The sequence below is a fragment of the Cervus elaphus genome, chromosome 20, assembly GCF_910594005.1.
Source record: "Cervus elaphus chromosome 20, mCerEla1.1, whole genome shotgun sequence".
In the NCBI taxonomy this organism is placed as follows: Eukaryota; Metazoa; Chordata; class Mammalia; order Artiodactyla; family Cervidae; genus Cervus; species Cervus elaphus.
The window spans coordinates 58,458,586-58,478,765 of NC_057834.1; the positions used below are offsets into that span (position 1 = coordinate 58,458,586).

The window sequence follows — 20,180 nt, forward strand, 5'->3', positions numbered from 1 at the left end:
CTGACCTTTTCCAGTCCTGTGGCCACTGCTGAGATTTCCAAATTTGCTGGCATATTGAGTGCAGCACTTTCACAGCATCATCATGAGCATCTGTAATTCCATCACCTCCACTAGCTTTGTTCGTAGTGATGCTTCCTAAGGCTTATTTGACTTCACATTGCAGGATGTCTGGCTCTAGGTGAATGATCACATGATCGTGGTTATCTGGGTCTTGAAGATCTTTCTTGTATAGTTCTTCTGTGTATTCTTTCCATCTCTTCTTAATATCTTCTACTTCTGTTAGGTCCATACGATTTCTATCCGTTATTGTGCCCATCTTTGCATGAAATGTTCCCTTGGTATCTCTAATTTTCTTGAAGAGATCTCTGGTCTTTCCTATTGTGTTGTTTTCTCTGTTTCCTTGCATTGATCACTGAGGAAGTCTTTCTTATCTCTCCTTGCTATTCTTTGGAACTCTACATTTAAATGGGTATATCTTTCCTTTTCTCCTTTGCCTTTCACTTCTCTTCTTTTCTCAGCTATTTGTAAGGCCTCCTCAGACAACATTTTGCCGTTTTGCATTTTGATATAAAACATATCATAGTTGATATAAAAGCTTATAATAATATAAAAGCTTTAAACTTATATAAAAGCTTAAAATATTCTTAGCCACCTAAGGGTACCACAAACAGTTCTCAACTCTTCAAAGACCCATTATACAGCATATAGGATATCTGGAACCTTCCTGCATATTTGGCATTGTCTCTATTCTGCTGCCTTTTATGTTTCAACTTATCTGGTCCAAAGTGCCATCTATCGTTATATATAAGAGAAAATAAGACCCAAAGGCTTTAAGTAATTTGCTGTATTTCATTCACACACAATGTTATCAAGTAATAACAGCTTTCTTTTATCAAGCTCCTACTGTGGAGCAGGCACTATGCTAAGTGCTTTGCAGCATAAAAAATGTAATATTCACAACCACCCAATGAAACCATTATCCTCTTCTACCAATTAGGAAACTGAAACTCAGAAAGCCTTTTTTAGAGAAAGATTTGAAAGGGCTGAACCAAAGAAATAAATAATAAGCCAGCTCATTTGGTCACTTGTTAGATGCTTTGGTAGATTATGTCATGGGGGAATATGAAGTCAAAGAAATGTTTCTCCAGAGTCAGTGGATTCCTCCTTTGATGTTGGTGTATGAATATATTAGAGCCTTCAGATGATATTTATATGGAACCTGTGTTGAAAGTTTTCTAAGACTGGGGCTCTTTGAAAGGCTTCTCTGAGTTGAATGTATTTCTATCACACTTAGGGTAAATCGAGTGATAAAGTTCATGTCCTAAAACAATTCCTAAGGACCTCACTGGAACTTAAGGTTCAAGTTGCAGTTGCTACATACCCATTTCTTTCTTTTTTTAAATTAATTTTTATTGGAGTATAGTTGTCTTACAATGTTATGTTAGTTTCTACTGTAAAGCAAAGTGAATCAGCCGTACATATACATACACCCCCTCCGTTTTGGACTTCCTTCCCATTCAGGCCCCCACAGTGCATTAAGTAGAGTTCCCTGAGCTACACGGTAGGTTCTCATTAGTTGTGTATTTTATACTTAGTATCAGTAGTATATATATGTACATGTATATATATATATGTCAACCCCAATCTCCCAATTCCTTACACTCATTTCCCCTTTCCCCCTTGGTATCCATACATTTTTTCTCTACATCTGTGTCTCTGTCTGGGCTTTGCAAATGAGATCATCTATGCCATTTTTCTAGATTCCTCATTTAAATGATATTATACAATATTTAGTTTTCTCTTTCTGACTTCACTCTATATGAACCCTCTAGGTCCATCCACGCCTCTACAAATGACCCAGTTTCATTCCTTTTTCTGGCTGACTGGTATTGCTCTGCATCCCACTGTATATAGCACATACCTGTCTCCAGAGGCACACTGTAGCTGGGCAGGCTCCGTCCTGCGGGCGTCTCGGCCACGGCGGTGACCGAGAACAGTGAGCCGCAGGGCAAGCCGCCCAGGGTGCAGGACTCTCCGGTGCTGCTGCACTGGTGCGACCCTTTCTCTCCGCGGGCAGTCACCGTGTAAGTGGCCTCATCATTAGTGGATTGCCAGCGCACATGAATCATGGAAAAGTCATCCTTTGAAATGTTTTTGATTTCAGGACTGCAAGGAGCTAAGAGATTTTAGATTATGAACTGAAATGGAGTCAAGAAATATCACACGTGACATTTAGTCTAAAACCTATTTTCTCCCCTAAATGAGATGATTACTTTCAACCATACCTTGTGCTCAGGCCAAATTCCTAGAGCCTTTGTGTGGAAACCTTGCTGACATTGACAGATGGTATTAGATTCCCATAGCGTTGGGCTAACTGGAAAATGTTAAGGAGCCATTTGAACTCCAAAAGCAAAAGTAATTAAGACAAACATTTGCACCTTCATGGTGTGACTATAGGCAGGTGCCCCAAAGCTAGGAGGATGTGAATGGCTGAGGTAGTCACCAGCCAAGCCTTCCACTCTCCCCAGGGTTTCCTGTTTCTTGCTGTCCTCTTTCCCTCTTCCACCTTCTCTTCTGCCTCTCCTTAGCAAGAGGGGCTCTCAGGGTCCCTCCCAAGAGTCATTAATGGCAGTTAACCATTTTACCATACTTGCAGAATGCCTTTCCTGAGGGACATAGAGGTGAGCCACCCAGACATCGGTGAACAAAATCCGTGCTGCACCATACCTGTGGTTATGAATTGGGAAGCACATGACGTATTGCTGCCCCGGACTTCGCTGAAGGAATACACCGTGATGTTATACTTGGTGTCACACTCTAGAGCAGAAAGCGTGCAAGCCGGAGCAGTGTCGTTACACTCAACCACACTGAACCCATCCTCAGCCTTCGTTTCATAAAGTTCAGCGCCTCGGACGGGAGACCAGACAATCTCTGCCCTGTCACTGGACACCAGCACGGGGTTAACGTCACTAGGACAACAGGGAGCTGGAAGCAGGAGTGGAGAGAAGGACGTCAGTGCAGGGGCCGGGCTGTCGGGGGGCAGTGGGGCCCGGCGTCTCCGTGCCCAGGCGTCTCGGAAGTCACTCTAAGAATCTCCCACAGGTCTGTCCAACTGGGACCCTGGCCTGACACCCACTACATAGAGCACAACTTCTCTCTGCATGACATTCAAGGTTATAACAAGCTCTACCCTATCGACACATCCAGCTGTCCCCCACACCCCCTGCCTCACCTGACTCCTTAGTTCCCCACCCAACGTGCATGTCTTTTCCCTATGTTTCAGAGACTGGGTCCCTTCTACTGGAATGTGGGACCCTTCTCCTGCCTGACAAAATCGTATTTAGTCTAATTTCTAGATCCTATCAGTCTTTCCAGACACGAAACTAGATAAAACTAAGGGGTGGAGGAGAGGAGGAAGCATTACATTAGTACATTTTAGACGAGCCCTACATTACCTCATGGACAAATTGTGACAAATGCCTAAATCATATGGGGTTTCTCTGGAATGCTCTTGCTCCACCGACATTGCTTTCATCCTTAAAGATCCAGTTCAAAACCACTCCTTCTGGAAGGCCCTTGAGACCTTATTGATGGCCTCCGACTCCAAATTCCAAAGGCACCAATTAATTATTTGATTCCCTCATCTTGATAAAAATGTATGTAATCCAGCTAGTATTGTTATTTATATAGTTGTATTATTGTATTCTTATTTGTACATATAGTTAGTTTTAAGTCTCTCACTCCATTCATTCTTTAAAAATTGAGCATCTCCCATATGCCAGTCACACTATGATCAACATTCAGGATGAAAAGATGAATGAGATATAATTCCTGCACTGTAGAAGGCCCAAGTCTAGTGTAGGAGAATAATAGTAACAGCAATAAAGCTGCTAATAAAAATATTTGCACTGTGCTTTTCTCACATACAAAGACCCTTTCATATTCATGTACTCCTGATTATTTGTCCCATTTTGCAGTGGTGGATACTAAGGGACTTAAGAAGGTAGACATCATTATTTCCACTTTACAAATGAGTTAGTGGTCAAGTTAGGACTTAAGCCCAGGTGTCCTACTCCAGAACTCTCTACACCATGTGGCATCCTTGCCATTGCACCTCTGTCTTCTGGGCTTGGAGAAAGAGTGAACTCTGAGACCTAAGGATTGCCTCCCCTTCAGCATCCACAACAGGGATGAACAATGAGTAGATCTGGATGGAGGGTTCAATTTTTCAGAGCAAGCTTGAATAGCAACAATTTTTCCTTTCTGCTCACTCCTAAACCTTGTATTCTTGTTAAGGTTGAGTCCACTTAGTCCAAAGTCCCCAGGAAAGAATGTGAAAGAAGAGATTCACTTTCCATTCTTGGACCAAGCATGACTCCCAAGTAGTCTAAGTCAAGGAGTGGAATGGTGGTCCCTTCTGCTACTGAGTTTAGTGAACTCAGAACTCCCTTTACAAGCATCAAGCACAACTCACCTGTGGTATAATTAAACACATCACCCAAAGGACTCTGCCCTGCCTTGTTATAGGCAAAAACACTAATAAAGTAAGTGAAGCCACACTCAGATAAGAAATTGCACTGGGTGAGGGAAGTGTTGCAATGTACTTCCAAGCCATCATCACTCTTCACAAAGGCCACATAGTAATCACCCAGATCCACATTGGACCAAGCTACAGACAGGTGGCCAGGAGGATCTTCTTGGATTGCCACTTTTCCAGGTGCACAAGCAACTGGGAAATGAAAAATAAAAAAGAGTGTGAGAGTACTACAAGAGATTTTCTTTGCAGCTTTGCATAGTAGCTGTTCACTAAATGTTAGTTCACATTCTCAAAACACACAAATATTTCTAAACTGAAGTGTAGACTTCCACATATGTATGTCTTTATCTCTTTGATAAGAACGAAAGAGGGAGGATATCTAAACACATATTCCAAGCTATAGACATTCCCTGTTTATCTTAAAGAATAGCTCCTACCAGGCCTAGGTCTGTGAAACATGTTGAAAATAAGGGGCCGCACAGCTAGAGTTGTGATCAAACTGGATCTTAGTATATTTACAACTTTACAAATGCAAAAGAAAATAGACTGATTAGTGAAGGATCTGGAAGAGGAAACAGGCCTCCTAATTTTCAAAGTGCTTTTTCCAATGCATGAGATCTGGTTTCACGATCAACATTATTCAGACTCATCAGAATGTTCAACTCTATGCTTTCATTTAGAGTAGGCTTTTGCTTTCATTTGTTCTAGAGCATTCTGGAACATTGTCATGTAATTATTTGTTTCCCTAAGGTCAGTCACTTGGGCTTGCCAGCCCCCCAGTGATCTCGCTCCTGTTTACATACCGGTTTTCAAAGTCACTGCTGAAGTTGATCTGCTAGATCCGGCATCATTACTTGCTGAAACTGAAATCAGGTACTTGGTTCCACACTGGAGAGGGTAGATGGCGCAGGAACTGAAAGCTGTACTGCAGCTCAGCCTGGAAGAGTCACTCAAAGCCATCACGGTATAGTTGAAAGCTCCTTCTGTCGGTGCCCATGAAACAGATGCCTTCAGAGCACCACTATCAAAAGAGACTTGAATGTTGGCAGGAGTACCTGGACCTGCATTTTTGAGAAACAATTGATACTTTGCAGTAGACTCAAGAACCAAAGTAAGATTTGGCCTAGCAATATGTGGAGCTTGGAGGATGAAATACTCCATTAACAGGATAATTGCAAGTGTACAAAGCATAAAACTGGGATTCATGGTACCGGAGAACTGGTAATACATCCACCATTAACTATGCAAACTCGTAACTAGCTATGACTTTGCCAGGTTATTTAATCTTCTTGTTATTTATTTTTTTAATGTGCAAAATTGATCTAATATCAGTCCCTAGCACATATAAGTGCTGAATAAACATATTTTGAGTTTTTTTTTCAATTAATTTATTGGGCTATGCCAGGTCTTAGCTGTGGCGTGTGGGATCTAGTTCCCTGACCAGGGATCGAACCTAGCCCCCCTGCATTGGGAACATGGAGTCTTAGCCACTGGACCACCAGGGAAGTCTCAATCAACATATTTTGAATATGTGAATGAGTGAACACACAATCTGATAAGTGATTGAAGTAATTAAATGAAATTATAAATATGACGGGCTAGGAGAGCCAAGTGGGTATGTCATTAAGAGGTAGATAAAGTATTCTATTATAGATTGATAAAGTTAGATTAGCTTCAGCAGCATTTCTTCTTTACTTTTGATACATGCTAAGACATTTAAGAGCTTTTAGGTCCCTGTTGTTAAAAGAAGAGCAGACTTCCATTCATTCTAAACCAAAGGGAAGGAAGGAAAGTGTAAAGTGTGATGGCCACACAGGAAGGAAGTTTTTTATTGTCTCCAAAACAGTTTCCTCTATGCTTAAAAGTAGGCCTTCCTTTCCTCAGCGTTGTCCTCTTCAAAAAGCTTGAGGAGTGCTCTCCTGGGCCGGGAAAGAGAAAAGTTGGCCTCAGTTCTCTGGAATCTGTGCTATAATAAGGCCCACCTCACAAACTTTCAGTTCAGTTCAGTTGCTCAGTCACGCCCAACTCTTTATGACCCCATGGACTGCAGCACGCCAGGCCTCCCTATCCATCACCAACTCCCGGAGTTTACTCAGACTCATGTCCATTGAGTTGGTGATGCTATCCAACCATCTCATCCACAAACCTTAGAGAACAGCTTATGTGCAGAGACTAGCACCCTTCAGACACATATGGTGGGGTGGGGGATGTGGGATTAAACAGGAAAGGCTCTGTGTGAGGAAACTGGGACTCAGCTTGTCCTCCGCAAGGCAGACACGAGCCATGTTTCTCCTGTAGGCCGTCTTGAAAGGCCCCTTCTTCTGCTATATGGTCAGCTCATCTGCAGAGGCAGATCTCCTCTGGGGTAATGCTGGGCCCAAGGCTGGTAGCGGTCATCTGCAGTATTTCAGGACAATCTGATTTTCCCACATGGGGCGTGGGAAGCACCAAAAAGACATATGTCAAAGTCTTCACCACTAGTACTCCAGAATGTGATCTCATTTGGAAATAAGGTCCTAGCAAATGTAATCAGTTGAGATCATTAGGTTGATCCTAACCCAACATGACTGATAACCTTATAAGAGAAATTTTGGGATGCCCCTGGTGGTCCAGTGGTTGAGAGTCCACCTGCCAATGTGAGGGGAAACAGGTTTGGTCTCTGGACTGGGAAGACTCCACATGCTGTGGGGCGACTAAGCCTGAGTACCACAACTACAGGGACCTGTGTGCTCTAGAGCCCGTGCTCTGCAATAAGAGAAGGCAGTGCAATGAGAAAGAGAGCCCACACACTGCAACAAACAGTAGCCCCCACTTGCCACAACTAAAAAAAGCCTGCATGAAGCAACAAAGACCCAGAGCAACCAAAAATAGATAAATAAATAATTTTTTTTAAAAGATAAAATTTGGACACAGACATACACATACAGGGAGAATGCCATGTGAACATGAAGACAACCATCTACAAGCCAAGGAGAAGGGCCTGGATATACCATTCTCTCACAGTTCTCAGAAGGAACCAATCCTGCCAATTTCTTGCTTTCAGGCTCCTATGCCCTCCAGAGCCATGAGATAATAAACTTCTGTATCACCTAGTTTGTGGTACTTTGTTGTGGCAGCCCTAGCAAACTAATACAGAGTCTAAGTCTAAGGTCTCTAAAACTTTTCAAAACATAGGGAAACAAGTGAAGAGGAAGGCTTTAAGAGACCAGTCATCTGCAGGAGATGGCTCTTCCTGTTCCCCAGCCTGATGTAGATGCTCCCCTGAGCCACCCTGTGCCTGTTAGATAGTTAGTGTTAGTCACTCAGTCATGTCCGACTCTCTGCGACCCCATGGACGACAGCCCACCAAGTACCTCTGTCCATGGAATTTTCCAGGCAAGAATACTGAAGTGGGTTGTCATTCCCTTCTCCAGGGAATCTTCCCAACCCAGGGGTCGAACCCAGGTCTTCTGCATTGCAGGCAGATTCTTTACTATCTGAGCCAACCAGGGAAGCCCCCCTGTGCCTGTGCATCCTTCCGTCAAAGAACCTGTTACCCAGAAATGTAACCATTGATTTACACATTGGCCCCTCCTGGGACACAATCGATTCTTCGGGTGTAGAAATCATGCCTTATTTGATTTTGTATGCTCATCAGCTAATGATGCCCAGCATATAGTAGGCCCTCAATAAATGTCTGTGGAAGGAAAGAATGAGTGAATGCCTTGGAAGAGGCCCAGGGAGACTGGTTTATCATAGACATCCTAACTCACCAGGCCCATCATGAATCACCTGAGGGCCACCTTATTATAATTTCTCCCTAGAGAAGTATTATAAAAGGCAAACCCTTCCCTTCCCCCTACATTTCAGCCTTGGCTCATAGACAAGGCAACTTTCACTGCCTCCCAAACTTAGGCACTGTTGGAGAGGACATTTCTGTTTTCTTTCTGCCTTTTCCTTGGACATCCTCAAGAGATGAAAGAATTAATCTGATTGGTGAGTCTGGCATCTATTAGGCTTCATTGTGGACTTCCCTGGTGGCTCAGTGATAAAGAATCCATCTGTCAATGCAGGAGACGAGGGTTCAATCCTCGGGTCGGGAAGATCCCCTAGAGGAGGAAATGGCAACTCACTCCAGTATTCTTGCCTGGGAAGTCCCATGGACAGAGGAGATTGGATGGGCTACAGTTCATGAGGTTGCAAAAGAGTCAGACACGACTTGGAGACTCAACAACAGGCTTTATTGTCAGAGGATGGCTCACTCTGCCTCAAGAGAAGGAAAAATCTCCCCCCTTCCCTCTCTCTCCCTCTTATTCTTTGGGCTCATAGCCGCAGCTCATTTTGGGCTCCCAGTTATCATGCAGTAGGAGGCCCTGGTTGGGTCTCCCTGGAATAGAGATGGTGAGAACACACACCGTGCTCCAACTTCTCGACCTACAGCTGGAGGAGAGGTAATGGGAAGCCCCATGTTGGCCTCAGGCCTACGGTGAGGGCTTTGGGAAATATGTCTGAAATATCAGTTCTCACCACAGCAGGAAGCTTAAAATTCTCATCATAACAGGAAGTTTATTTTGCTTGCTGCTATGTCTCTAAGGTAATACCACCTCAAAATTTGGACACACTCATTAAATGTCTGCTGAATAAATCCTTGTTTGGCCCAATTCTTTTTGTCTATATTCTTGGTCTAAACCTAGGAAGGGACAAGAGGTAACTGGAAAACCTAACAAGAATTGTTTCCTGCTGTGTGATATTGAACACGTATGCTGAATCAGCTACAGGGCGGTGGGGTGAGGTAGACATGGGGTTACGGTGCTCTGTGTACTCTGAGCAGCATTTCTTTACACATGCAGAGAGCATTGAAACTACTTGGGAGGAATTGCCAAGGCACTATAAATAAGCTCATAATAAGTTTAAATATCTGCTGCCAGCTGCTCTGTGCTTATCGCTTATCGCTGCTCTCAGCGGCTGCGATGCACAGCCCTTCTCATTAACCAAAAAGGAGAACGACTGGGGCTGAGCTGAGACGTCCTTACTTGTTCTCTGATTGCAGGTGGAGTCATCCCCGGGGGTTCCATTGGCATTCCATGCATAGGCCTTTATGGTGTAGAGAGTCCCTGCGGCTAAACTGGTGAATGTCAAGGAGGTGTTGGTGGTATTCTCTTTCCATATTCTACCCAAACCATTAGCTTGCATAATGGACACAGAGAATCCAATGGCCATATATACAGCTTCCCACTGCACAAGAATAGAGTCTGAACTTGGAGAGCTTACTTGTAGAATAGGTGCCGCCAGTACTGCAAAGACAAAAACATGTGCACTTGGCATTACGAAAGAGCGATCAAGGATAATTCAAATTTAGGAATAGGAAATTTGAGCTTGATTATCCATATTATGAAAAAAGTATTTGCTTTGCAATAGGATTCATGTCAGAGTTGTTATCACTGTTATTTAAATGTGTATTAATTACGGATGACTCAGCAGATGACTCAGAGTGGCAGGTGGCGCTAGTGGTAGAGAACCTGCCTGCCAAGGCAGGAGACATAAGAGACGTAGGTTCAATCCCTGGGTGGGAAAGATCTCCTGGAGGAGGATATGGCAACCCACTCCAGTACTCTTGTGTGGAGAATCCCATGGACAGAGGATCCTGGCAGGCTACAGTCCACAGGGTCTCAAAGAGTCAGACACGACTGAAGTGACACACACAGCAGAGGAATGGGGAACACAAATTCTAATATTAGGCATACCTTCAACTGGAAGTTGGTAAGAAATTAGATAAAACCTCTTAATCATAAAATAAATTAATAAGAGAAATGATAATTTCTACTATTTTAATGTGCACACAACCTTTTAGAAGTATGCCAAGGTATAACTTCATCAAACCAATTTAAGTCATGCTGATGACAAACTCGAACTGGTTTTATTTCCAATAAGTCAAAGAGCAGCAAAATCACTCCTACGTGTTCATCATACCCCATGGTCTTCATAGATAACCGAAGTTAAAAACAGAAATCTCTTTTTCAGAGATTTTAAAGCAGGGATGCTTTTAACAATGCCCCAAAATGGGTTTTCTTTTCCAAAGCATCTGGAATTTAAATACCACCTCCTCCACAGTTATTTGAATTTAAAAAAAAAAAAAAAAAAGTCACTTGGTGGCTTTCACTTCTGGGCCCTGAATCATCAGCGCTCACAAGACAAAGAATTACATCATACATTTGCAGCCTCAGTACAAGTGATTCAGGTCACAAGCAATTGCTCAGTAGAGGATGAGCATCCAGCTACCTGTCTTTGCCTGTTTTGGAGGTGATGCCTGGCTTCTCCCCGCAGGACTGATGGATCTGATGGTGATCTGGTACAAGGTTGCAGCTTTCAGGCCAGTCACAGTGCCTGGGGAATTGGCCACCATGGTCTCAATGACAGTGTTCCCGTCTTTGGCTGTGAGGAGGTAACTGGTAGCTCCTGGCACTGTAGCCCATTCCACAGTGATACTGTTGCTGATTTTTGAATAAGCTTGATCAATAGTGGGTATTTCGGGAACTAAAAGAAATTTTGAAGATGTACATTAGGTAGAGTACCTAAGGATTACTTCTTTCATCATCTTACTCTTCAAACTGTCACTCTCTTGCCATCCTTCAGATATAAACTGTGCCCTTATTTTCCTGATCAAGAAAAAAAAAGAAAGAAAGATGAAAAAAAAAAAGGGCAAAGCTACTACTTTTCAGAAGAGAGTCAGAAAGCTCAAAGTTCCCATTCAGGAATGGAATTTCAAAGAGGTTTTTTTCCAGTTGCCTCATTTTGTACTTTTAAAACAGTTGAGTAAGAATGGGGAATATTTTTGAGAAAGAACTCTGAGGGGAGGGAGAGAGTAAGGGAGGGACTTCACTCTGGAGGATTCTACCCCAACTTGGCATCTTGTGAATCCCCAGCCTGCTTTGTCCCTAATCTTGCCTCCCTGCCCCACAACTGTGCTCGACTGCCTCCAGTGATGGTCCACCTCCATCCCCCATCCCTGCCGTAGCTGTGATTTCCATTAATGCACTTGGCACACTTCCCAAGAGGTATTTCATCTAACGGAAAACAAGGGAGAATTGAGTTGTTTCACAATTGCTCCATTGTACTGTTTTAATATTATCAGAGTGTAACAATTTTCAGATTCTTCTATATAAAATATTTAAAATTAAACTTTATTCTCTCCTTCTCTATCAAAATATCTGCCCCAGAATAAGAATGAGTTGCTGTGGTCCCTCCTCACCTGGACCTGGCCATGGTTTGCCAGGAAGCAATGAATGCTTATGTCATGAGTTTACACTAGGCATTCCTATACTTTGGGAATGGGGTAGAAGATACAACATGGCAATCAGATTGCCTACTCTGCAAAACTCCACGGACACAAAAATGCTCTAGGTGTAGGAGGTCCAAGCGGAAGAAAAGATCAAACCAAAATTGCTGGGTTTTATGTTTAATGAACTGCAATTGTGGGCTTCCCTGGTGTCTCACTGGTAAAGAATCTGCTTGCCAATGCAGGAGATGCAGATTCGATCCCTGATCCAGGAAAATCCCCTGGAGAAGGAAATGGCAACCCACTTCAGTATTCATGCCTGGGAAATCCTACGGACCAAGGAGCCTGGCAGGCTACTGTCCATGGGAGCGCAAAAGAATCCAACACAACTTAGCAACTAAACAACAAGAACACTGCATTTGCTGGGTAAGATCACTGTATGCCAAATTCAAAATTAAAGGGCAAAACAAAACTCTAGGGCAAAGAGGAGAAGGACAAAGAGGAGAAGGAGTAAATAGAGTGTGAATGTGTGATTTGCCAGTATCAACTCCCTCCAGCAGACCCCCACCTGCCAAATCGCCTTGTGCATGACACAGACAACCTTCTCTTTCTGTCCCCATGGCCAAGAGAGCTGGCTTTGGCAGCATCTCAGAAATAACCATGCTGCAAGAATGGACAAAGAGTCCACTGTGCACTGGCCAGACATTCCTTGAACATCACCCAGGACTGTCTCCTTCTCCATCAAAAGAAAACTCTGATGGCTTATATATCCTGGGGAAAAGTTTCAGGGGTTCATCTTAGCCATTTGCCAGCAGAAGCTGACTCTGCAGGAAGCGCCTATGTCCCCACCTCCCCCTGCAGGACAGAAAGCCCCCACAGGGGTCTCACATTCATTCCTCCTACACACTCATCCCTTTTCTGCACCCCAGTTACTTGTCCTTGCCTAGTCCTTGGCCTTCTTTCCTCTGACTTGTGGTATCTCTCAACCTCTGCTTTTCCTTTGACCCCATTATTCATCTTATGTCCTGTTAGCCAGTCCTGCTCATTGCAATGGACTGATTTCCTGGACAACTGACAACCAAACTAGACATTGCTGTGACAGTGCCTTCATGGAGTGGTGCATTCGAAAGGCATCTAAAAGGCTGGCATGACCCAGACTATCTCCCACAGGCATGTCAAGGAGCCTGAGGGCTCCACAAACTCTGTCCTACTGAATTAATCTGGGCGGGGCACAGTTGCCCAGCATAGTAGTTCATAAAGCCAGTATCAGCAGGATGAAACACAGAGTTTCATGGCAAGAAAACAGAAAAGGATTTAGAGTCCAGAATGCTAGGTTTGAGCCTTGGCTCTGCCACTTGCTTCTGTCTGTGAACGTGTACTGGAGAAGAGCATGGCAGCCCACTCAGCATTCTTGCCTGGAGAATCCCAGGGACGGAGGAGCCTGGCGGGCTGCAGTCACAGGGCTGCAAAGAGCTGGACATGACTGAAGCGACTGACCACACATGCATCAACATGTACAAGTGATTTCACCTCTTCTAGCTTCAGTTTTCTGTCTTGAATATACGGAATACTAATAATTCCTACATTTTTGAGTTTACTTTGAAATGTAAAATATCTGCATCTTAAGATTGTAAAGATTAAGTGAAATAGTTAATGTAAGGGCACACTGGAAGGCAGGAAGGGTTAGTGTGAGTGTGTGTGTGCGCATGTGTGTGTGTGTGTGTGTGTGCGTGCGTGTGCGCGCGTGTGTGTGTGAACCAGGGCTAACAAATTTTGGGTTTGGAAAAGCCAGGCCTCATGGTACTGTCATGGGGGTGGGGGTTGCTACCAGAGGAGGTGGGATTCTGGAGGGTCTGGGGTAGGCACAGGCTGGAGAGACAGAATGCCTGTTTACACATGGCATCTAGAGCAGCATCTGACCAGTAATGGCAATGAAAAAAGATCAACACCACTGTACTATGTTTCCCTTAAAAGATATGAGATTGAGTAGGACGTGTAAGTCTCCATAAATTAGCAGTGGTTCTTCACTCTTCCTTAGTTCTATATTTGGCCCACTTACTGCATTGATGAAAGAGAAAAATTTATTCCCTAGATTTGCAATCAACCAAAAGTGAAACCCTTTGAGTCTCAGCATCTGTGCATTCTACCAACTCAGAGATCTAAATTATCCCAGCTGGCCCCAGTGATCAGACACAGATAAGTAGCTGATGCCAAGAGCCCAGAGAAAATCAAAATACACACACACCAAATGAAACCTCCTATGCAGTGTCAATAAAACACTTTGCATCTGTTGAAAAGATAGGATGAATCAATAGACAGCATCATCAGTATCTCAGTCTGTCCCATTCCTTCTCTCAAATAGTGTGGGTAGTGGGATCGAAAAGGGGCCCATTTTGAGGGCTCAGCATGTTTGGGTGTTCTGGGACCCTCTAAGAGACAGCAGAGCTAGGTTTCATCCATTTAAAGGCCACTTATTATTTTAAAAATTACTTCATATATATGGCCAAATAGTTCTTCTCACAGCTTCCTAGTCATCCCTGAAGGTGTCTTAAAAATAAGTAAGAATAAAGTGTGACATAGTAATTTTTAAAAACCTATTTTATAAGCACAGATTTTTATGGCTCAGTCATAAATCTCTATCGCACATTTTAATTGCTTTATTTACATTTCCTTTTCTGTGGAACGAACATAATAATAAATAAAAACTGTTCTTACTTGTACTGAATTGCTGAGAGAGTTTGTGATATAATTGATATTATAAATCTCTGAACATAAATTTCCATTCTAGGGACTTAAATTTCTAAAATATATGAGCCAGGAGAAGCCTGTAGAGAAATAATCCTTGCCTTCAGTCATTTATTCAAGAAAAATGGTGATAACATCTTCTAAAAGAAAGACTTTTTCTAGCTCTGGGTTATCATTGTCTATACTTTATGGATGCAATATTAGAGGTATAAAATCTTTTTTATTAAAGTAGAGAATCTTGAAATTTTGATCAAAACTGTTTCTAGCTCTCTCCTCTAATTCCTTAGAAGACAAATAAGAAAACTTACATAAATTAGGCTCTTCACTATAATTTTGTTTCTTTGACTGGAATGATAATCATTGCAATATTTTACTAATGGGTAACTATGTCTGAGAAAAATCTATGACTGCATGACTCTATACAACTCAAGATGAGTATCTTATGAGGATGTATCTTTAAAGTTTGATCGATATATTTGTCTTACCAGTTACACTCACAATGTGAGTACTCAAAAAATGTTGACTATTTTTCTTGGTATAGCCTTTCTATTTTAGGGTAGTATAAGAATTAACAGTGAAAATGAAAATGAAATATGGGTAGGGTAAACTTGCATTTCAGGGAATGTTACCTGTTTTTGTTGAAGCAACCTGAAAAGAAAAGTTTAGAAAGTTAGAACTGTAAAGAAAAACACCATTTGAGGAAATATAAAACTTAAATCAAAGCAGTAACACACTTAGAACAACGTGTTTATACATAACATGAGCAATCTTCCAATCCACACACAGCAGCGATTTGCACAAACCATTTCCCAACACTAAAATCTACCAGAAAGCAATCCTAAACAGAATTGAGAGGCTGGAGGCAGATCGTATTACTATTTCATTTTTCTTTCTGAATCTACCTAGTGACTAATTCAGTAACTGCTGACAGATTTTTTAGAAACCTTTGTCCTTAAAACATAATGATATTCTTGTCTCCTTTCACTAGTAAATTGCATTAAATTTCAAACACACAAACATATACAATCTTGGTATGGTCCCAAAGTATTTTGATTTCTATCTCTCCACCCCCAAAGCCTTTAAAAAAAGAGAAAGACATTGAATGTATCTTTTTCTCCCCCCTAAATAGTTGCAGGTAGGTCAGAATGGTGAACTCACCATTTTAAGGCAGATAAGACTGAATCCAACCACAGACAAAAATTTCACCGGTGCACCAGCCATCCTGTTGGACTGAGCACTCACATGGCACTCAACACAGTGGGCAAGGTCCTTCTTGGTCTCCAGGTGGGCAGCACTTTTGGTTGCTGGGATGTGGGGCTGCAATGCTGGACACAGACCCTGGAAGTAGCTCCTCCCCTTCTGTGTGGAGCTGACCTGTAACTAGGGGCACTTGGAGACTGGCAGGTACAGGTATTGCAAAGGCTGAAAAAAAGAAGAGAGTGGAAGTAAGCCATGCCAAGCGGGCCAAAAGGCTACTGTAACCTGGGTGTAGAATGCTCTCCTTTTCTGTTAAAATTTTTTTCTAAATAAAAATTTAACAAAGCTGTATAGAAATTATTGACATAGTGGAATGACTATTTTAAACTTGGGGATTCTGACCAGTTTTAATTTCTTCTTTGTCGTCTTTATTTGTTATTCTTTCTGTTGTTTCAATGCAAAGTGATCAGTTCAGCTGTTGCCTGGTGCTGGGGGGACTGGGGAGATGTTGTTTATGGGTACAAACTAAAAACTAGTAGAAAAATATATTTTGGGGATTTAACATGCAACATAGTGAATATATTAATAGTTAATGATATAATATTATATAAACCTCAAAGTTGCTAAAGACCAGATTTTAACTCTTCCCAACACAAAAAAGAAATACTTATGTGATGCGATAGAGGCGTTAGATAATGCTACTGCAGTGATCATACAATATGTAAATGTATCAACCTAACACTTGTACACTTCAAACTTATGTCTCAAACTTGACGGTGTTATACATCAATTATATGTGTTAAAAAAGAGAGAGACAGAAAGAAAAAGAAAGGACAGGAGCATGTCCCTGCACTGAGAAAGACAATGGGAGGTCCTTGATGAGCACATTAAATTCATTCATCCTAGCACTGCCCTGACATTCTAGTACCTTTTAGATCCAGGGCCATCTTTCTAGTTCAGACCCTTAATAATAATTAGCATTTAATCCAAGCACCATAATATTAACTCTAACAATAAACAAGGATGTAAATGAGTAATAAAAATTGTTAACTGACTTGTATGAAATCATACTAGTATTAAATGGTAGAGCTTGGATTAAAACTCATCAGTCTGACTCCACTTCCAACCAAAATGGGGTAAAAGGAACTGATTTTACCCTCTCTGACTTTAAGACTTATTATAAATCTATAGTAATTAAGATAAAATTAATTATAAGGATTGGTATCAAGATAGATAAGTAGATCAACAGAGCAGAATAGAGTTCAAAAATAGACCAATATGTATGTGACAATTGATTTTCAAAAAGGTATAAAGGCAATCTAATGGGGAAGAGTCTTTTCAACAAATGATGCTGAGGGAATTCCCTGGCAGTCCAGGGACTTCCATGGTGGTTCAGATGGTAAAAAATCTGCCTGAAAAGCAGGAAACTTGGGTTTGATCCCTGGGTTGGCAAGATACCCTGGAGAAGGGAATGGCTACTCACACTCCAGTATTCTTGCCTAGAGAATCCCATGGACAGAGAAGTCTGGTGGACTACAATCACCAGGTTGCAAAGAGTCAGACACGACTGAGTGACCAAGCACACACACACCAGTGGTTAGGGTTCCACACTTCCTCCGCAGGGGACATGAGTTCAATCCCTGGTCGGGGAACTAAGATTCCCAAACTGAGCTGTGCAGCCAAAAAAAAGGAAAAAAAAAAAAAAAAAAAAACCACCAAAACCCAAAACCCAAAAACAAGTGATGCTGAAAAAATTGGTCAACCATATGCTAAAAACATAAACATTAATCCATACCTCACACCATATAAAAATTAACTCAAAATGGAGTATAGTCCTAAACATAACATCTAAAACTATAAAACTTCTTTAAAAAAAAAATAGAAGAAAATCTTTGTGACGTTAGGTTAGATAAAGATTTCTTTGATATAATACTCAAAGCGTGATCCATTGCAAAAATTTGATAAATTGGACTTCAACAATATGAAGACTTTCTGCACTATTCCAAGAATGAAAAGACAAACCACAGACTAGGGGGAAATATTTGCAAATCACATGTTTTACATAGGCCTTGCATTAAAAAATGTTTTAATTAAAATTAAAAAAAAATATATATGTATGTATGAGTATGTGTATGTATATACTCCCAAAACCCAGTAATAAAAAAATAACTCAATAAAAAACAGGCAAAAGATTTGAACAAACATTTCACAGAAGAAGATATATACATGAAAAATAAGCACATAAAAATGTCCGTAGGGAGATCCCTGGTGGCCTAGTAGTTAGGATTCCAGCTTTCACTGCCATGGCTAGGGTTCAAGCCCTGGTCAGGGAAGTTCCTGCAAGCAGCGTGGTGAGGGAAAAAAAAATCCTTAACATTATTAGTCATTCAATTCAGTTCAGTTCAGTTGCTCAGTCGTGTCTGACTCTTTGTGACCCCATGAATTGCAGCATGCCAGGCCTCCCTGTCCATCACCAACTCCCGGAGTTTACTCAAACTCATGTCCATCGAGTCGGTGATGCCATCCAGCCATCTCGTCCTCTGTCGTTCCCTTCTCCTCCTGCCCCCAATCCCTCCCAGCATCAGGGTCTTTTCCAATGAGTCAACTCTTCGCATGAGGTGGCCAAAGTACTGGAGTTTCAGCTTCAGCATCAGTCCTTCCAATGAACACCACCCAGGACTGGTCTCCTTTAGGATGGACTGGTTGGATCTCCTTGCAGCCCAAGGGACTCTCAAGAGTCTTCTCCAACACCACGGTTCAAAAGCATCAATTTTTTGGCATTCAGCTTTCTTCACAGTCCAACTCTCACACCCATACATGACCACTGGAAAAACCACAGTCATTTCACTCTTAGTTATTCACCCAAGATAAATAAAAGCATATGCTCATATAAAAACTTGCATGTAGTGTACATACAATGGAATATTACTCAGCCGTAAAAAGGAACAAAATTGGGTCATTTGTAGAGTTGTGGATGGACCTAGAGACCGTCATACAGAGTGAAGTAAGTAAAAAAGAGAGAAACAAATATATATTAATGCTTATATGGAATCTAGAAAAATGGTGTAGGTGATCTTATTTGCAAAACAGAAACAGAGACACAGACATAGAGAACAAATGTACGGACATCAAGGGGGAAAGGTGGAATAGGAGGTGGGATGAGTTGGGAGATTGGGATTCATACATATATACTATTGATACTATGTATAAATTAGGTAACTAATGAGAACCCTGCTTATTTAACTTATATGCAGAGTACATCATGAGAAATGCTGGGCTGGAGGAGGCACAAGCTGAAATCAAGATTTCCGGGAGAAATATCAACAACCTCAGATATGCAGATGACACCACCCTTATGACAGAAAGTGAAGAGGAACTAAAGAGTCTCGATGAAAGTGAAAGAGAAAAGTGAAAAAGTTGGCTTAAAGCTCAACATTCAGAAAACTAAGATCATGGCATCTGGTCCCATAACTTCATGGGAAATAGATGGGGAAACAGTGGAAACAGTGTCAGACTTTATTTTTTTGGGCTCCAAAATCACTGCAGATGGTGACTGCAGCCACGAAATTAAAAGACGCTTACTCCTTGGAAGAAAAGTTATGACCAACCTAGATCGCATATTAAAAAGCAGAGCCATTACTTTGCCAACAAAGGTCTGTCTAGTCAAGGCTATAGTTTTTCCAGTGGTCATGTATGGATGTGAGAGTTGGACTGTGAAGAAAGCTGAGCGCCGAAGAATTGATGCTTTTGAACTGTGGTGTTGGAGAAGACTCTTGAGAGTCCCTTGGGCTGCAAGGAGATCCAACCAGTCCATCCTAAAGGAGATCAGTCCTGGGTATTCATTGGAAGGACTGATGCTGAAGCTGAAACTCCAATACTTAGGCCACCTCATGTGAAGAGTTGACTCATTGGAAAAGACCCTGATGCTGGGAGGGATTGGGGGCAGGAGGAGAAGGGGATGACAAAGGATGAGATGGCTGGATGGCATCACTGACTCGATGGACATGAGTTTGAGTAAACTCCAGGAGTTGGTGATGGGCAGGGAGGCCTGGCGTGCTGCGATTCATGGGGTCACAAAGAATCGGACATGACTGAGCGACTGAATGAACTGAACTGACTGAATGAGAAACTACTGCATAGCTCAGGGAACTCTACTCATTGCTCTGTAGTGACCTAAATAGGAAGGAAATCCAAAAAAGAGGGGATATATGTATACACATAGCTGATTTACTTGGCTGTAGAGTAAAACTCACATAGTCCAACTATACTCAAATAGAAATTTTTTAAATTTTACAGAAATATTTCTAGCAGTATTTTTAAAATAGCACCAAAATGTAAGCACATCAAGTCCAACAACCAAACTGAATGACAAACAAATGGACTAGTTAGTTAGTTAGTTAAGTCGCTCAGTCGTGTCCAACTCTTTGCCAGCCCGTGGACTGTAGC

At 41.9% G+C, this 20,180-nt stretch overlaps 1 protein-coding gene across 3 annotated transcripts in view; it reads right to left on the reverse strand.

Moving 5' to 3' along the window:
• The window catches only part of FNDC7 (fibronectin type III domain containing 7), a 31,690-nt gene extending 15,785 nt beyond the window's left edge, over window positions 1–15,905 (reverse strand). For 2 of the 3 annotated variants that reach the window (XM_043877173.1, XM_043877171.1), the window contains exons 1-8: window positions 15,696–15,905; window positions 15,167–15,185; window positions 10,796–11,050; window positions 9,550–9,810; window positions 5,341–5,598; window positions 4,475–4,729; window positions 2,728–2,985; window positions 1,922–2,176 (exon numbers count right to left, since the gene is read on the reverse strand). In XM_043877173.1, the coding sequence (XP_043733108.1) occupies window positions 1,922–2,176; window positions 2,728–2,985; window positions 4,475–4,729; window positions 5,341–5,598; window positions 9,550–9,810; window positions 10,796–11,050; window positions 15,167–15,185; window positions 15,696–15,758 (1,624 nt within the window). In that variant the 5' untranslated portion in view covers window positions 15,759–15,905. The remainder of the gene's footprint in view (window positions 1–1,921; window positions 2,177–2,727; window positions 2,986–4,474; window positions 4,730–5,340; window positions 5,599–9,549; window positions 9,811–10,795; window positions 11,051–15,166; window positions 15,186–15,695) is intronic. The other variant, XM_043877172.1, reaches the window with a different exon arrangement.
• Between the last annotated feature and the right edge of the window lie 4,275 nt (window positions 15,906–20,180).